The sequence below is a fragment of the Onychostoma macrolepis genome, chromosome 08 (assembly GCF_012432095.1).
Source record: "Onychostoma macrolepis isolate SWU-2019 chromosome 08, ASM1243209v1, whole genome shotgun sequence".
NCBI lineage: Eukaryota > Metazoa > Chordata > Actinopteri > Cypriniformes > Cyprinidae > Onychostoma > Onychostoma macrolepis.
Window position 1 is genome coordinate 1,620,499 of NC_081162.1, and position 2,449 is coordinate 1,622,947.

The following is a 2,449-nucleotide window of genomic DNA, read 5'->3' on the forward strand; positions in this document are numbered from 1 at the left end:
TGTAATCTGTAACCGATCACATTTCCAAAGTAACCTCCCCGGCACTGGTGATTTATTCTCGTTTCAAATCTGTAGCCTATGACTTTTTTTTTTCTGAGATACACAAAGGAAGATATTAACATGAATGTTGCTAACCAGACAGTTTTGTAAAGCCTAGACAAAAACTCAAAATATCAAAATAAATGGTGACAAGGTTAACTTTTTTTCTTTCTTTCATAAATTTAAGCTGAATGCCAAGCGACAGTGCACAATTTCATCATAGGAACTCCTTTCATTTAAAGCCTTTTTCACAATGCAGTTCGCATGAAACTTTTAATTTTCATCTCTTCTCATTCATTTTGAATACATTTGGCAACCAAACAGTCATCATTGTTCTTTGTTCACTTGTATTTCTGTAAAACAGAAATGACTTCGTCTCAGTGTGTGAGAGAGAAACACAAAGACTACTTTTCCCTGCAGTGTGTCATATGATGCTCATGATACATGAGGCTCCTGAGGGCATCCCACAAAACACACACACACACACACACACACACACACACACACACACATGACTCTGACAGCGTCCAGACCACCACTCGACTCGAGTAGGCCTATGGGCGACAAATGATTATTTATAATTATTAAAATAATTAATTATAAAGTATCAATTAACAATTGTTAGTACAAGGAATAAACTGATAATTTAATATATTTATGTAATTTATTCGCAATATTCTTCCATCCTCTCCAGCCGTTCCACTGAATCATCAAAAAGAATCGACTCAAAAGAACGATTCATTTGCTGATCGGACACTAATAGTTGAGTCGGTCGCTGTTGCAGAAAGCCAGACGAGAGACGAGAGACGGAGAATGAAGGGGTTGAACCATGGATCGATAAATGAAGGGGAAAACGACTCATTTCACTCCAGCAGATAAAGCCTGAGAGATTCACACGATGCGAGGATTCAGCGCCAGCGGTCAGCATTTCTCTTTTCTCATTCAAACTGTGGAGAAGATACAGTGTCAAAGCTTGCCTTCAACCAAAGGGAAACTTCACTGTGTCAGTGTGTGTGTGTGTGTGTGTGTGTGTGTGTGTGTGTCTCAGAGGAAAGCTTTTGTTTAAGTTTCGAGTTTGCCTCAGAGTTGTGATGTTTCTGATCAAAGTCAAACTAGACAAATGTTCACATGCAGTAATTCCGCGGAGCTGAAGAGTCATGCTGGAGTTACTGAGGTCTCTGACAGCAAATCTGAGCAGAAATACTAGAAGAGACAAAGGTCTGTTTCTGAGAAGCAGCTTTCCTTTGCTCTCAGTTTGTCCAGGAGCTGTTGAGAGATGAAGCAGATCAGGTCTGAAAGCTGTCAGATTTTCTATTATTTTGCCTGCTTGTTTTATATCAACCATATACTGACCCTGCAGCACAGAAGCAGTCATAAGCAGCTCAGCTATATCTGCAGCAAGAGCCAACAATACATTGTATGGGTCAAAATTATACATTTTTCTTTTATGCCAAAAATCATTAGGATATTAAGATCATGTTCCATGAAGATATTTTGTAAGTTTCCTACCGTAAATATATAAAAACATTTTTGATTAGTAATATGCATTGCTAAGAATTCATTTGAACAACTTTAAAGGTGATTTTCTCAATATTTAGATTTTTTTGCACCCTCAGATTCCAGATTTTCAAATAGTTGTATCTCAGCCAGATATTGTCCAACAAACCATACATCAATGGAAAGCTTGTTTACTCAAAATGTGGTTTTGTGGTCACATTTGGTGATTTCGTCTGTCGTTTCTCAGGTAATGCTGTTGGGGCAGTGTTTGGACAGTTGCGTGAGCATGTGCAGCTGCACGATGAAGTTGGCATTTTTTGCTTTTGATGTTGAATCTCATGAAAGCATGTCCAGCTCACCTTCCTCCTAAAATCAAAAGAAAACCTAGTTTTATGTCCTTTTTTCCCCCAGTATTTTGATACTATATGCACATTTCCAAACTCTCATTGTAATGCAGAAAAGGTCATTGTAATTCTCATTTTCATTGGTGAGTTTCAGTCCAGTAGTTCTCAACACACTCATCTGAATTATGACTTCGTGTCCTCTGTTTTCTCCCTGCGACTGACCGGCCTCGTTCCTGAACACGTGTCCATGAGCTCGTGTGTTGATTCGCTCGTCTGTGAAATGTCAAGACATTCAGAACGATTCATGTTTGCAGCGTAGCGTCAGTGAAAGCTCTCGATGGACCGGAAAAGTTCATATTACATAAGTTTAATTTCCATTTGTCACACAGCCAGTTTATCATCTCCCTTTCACACACTGACCATCTCTCCTCTATCATGATTTCCTCATCATCACGTCTCTCTCTGTGTTCGATTCATCCCTCAGATCTCTTCCGCTCTCATTCTCTGCTGTGTGCCTCTCTGCAGAAACACACTGCAGGCTTTGTTCGTCCTTTCTTTCATCATCAGAT

The 2,449-nt window shown here is 39.3% G+C and overlaps 1 protein-coding gene across 1 annotated transcript in view; it reads left to right on the plus strand.

Moving 5' to 3' along the window:
* Nucleotides 1-776: 776 nt before the first annotated feature.
* Nucleotides 777-2,449, plus strand: part of fgd (faciogenital dysplasia) — a 50,159-nt gene continuing 48,486 nt past the window's right edge. Inside the window, exon 1 of the mRNA XM_058785332.1 lies at nucleotides 777-959. Coding sequence (XP_058641315.1) covers nucleotides 938-959 — 22 coding nt within the window. The 5' untranslated portion in view covers nucleotides 777-937. The remainder of the gene's footprint in view (nucleotides 960-2,449) is intronic.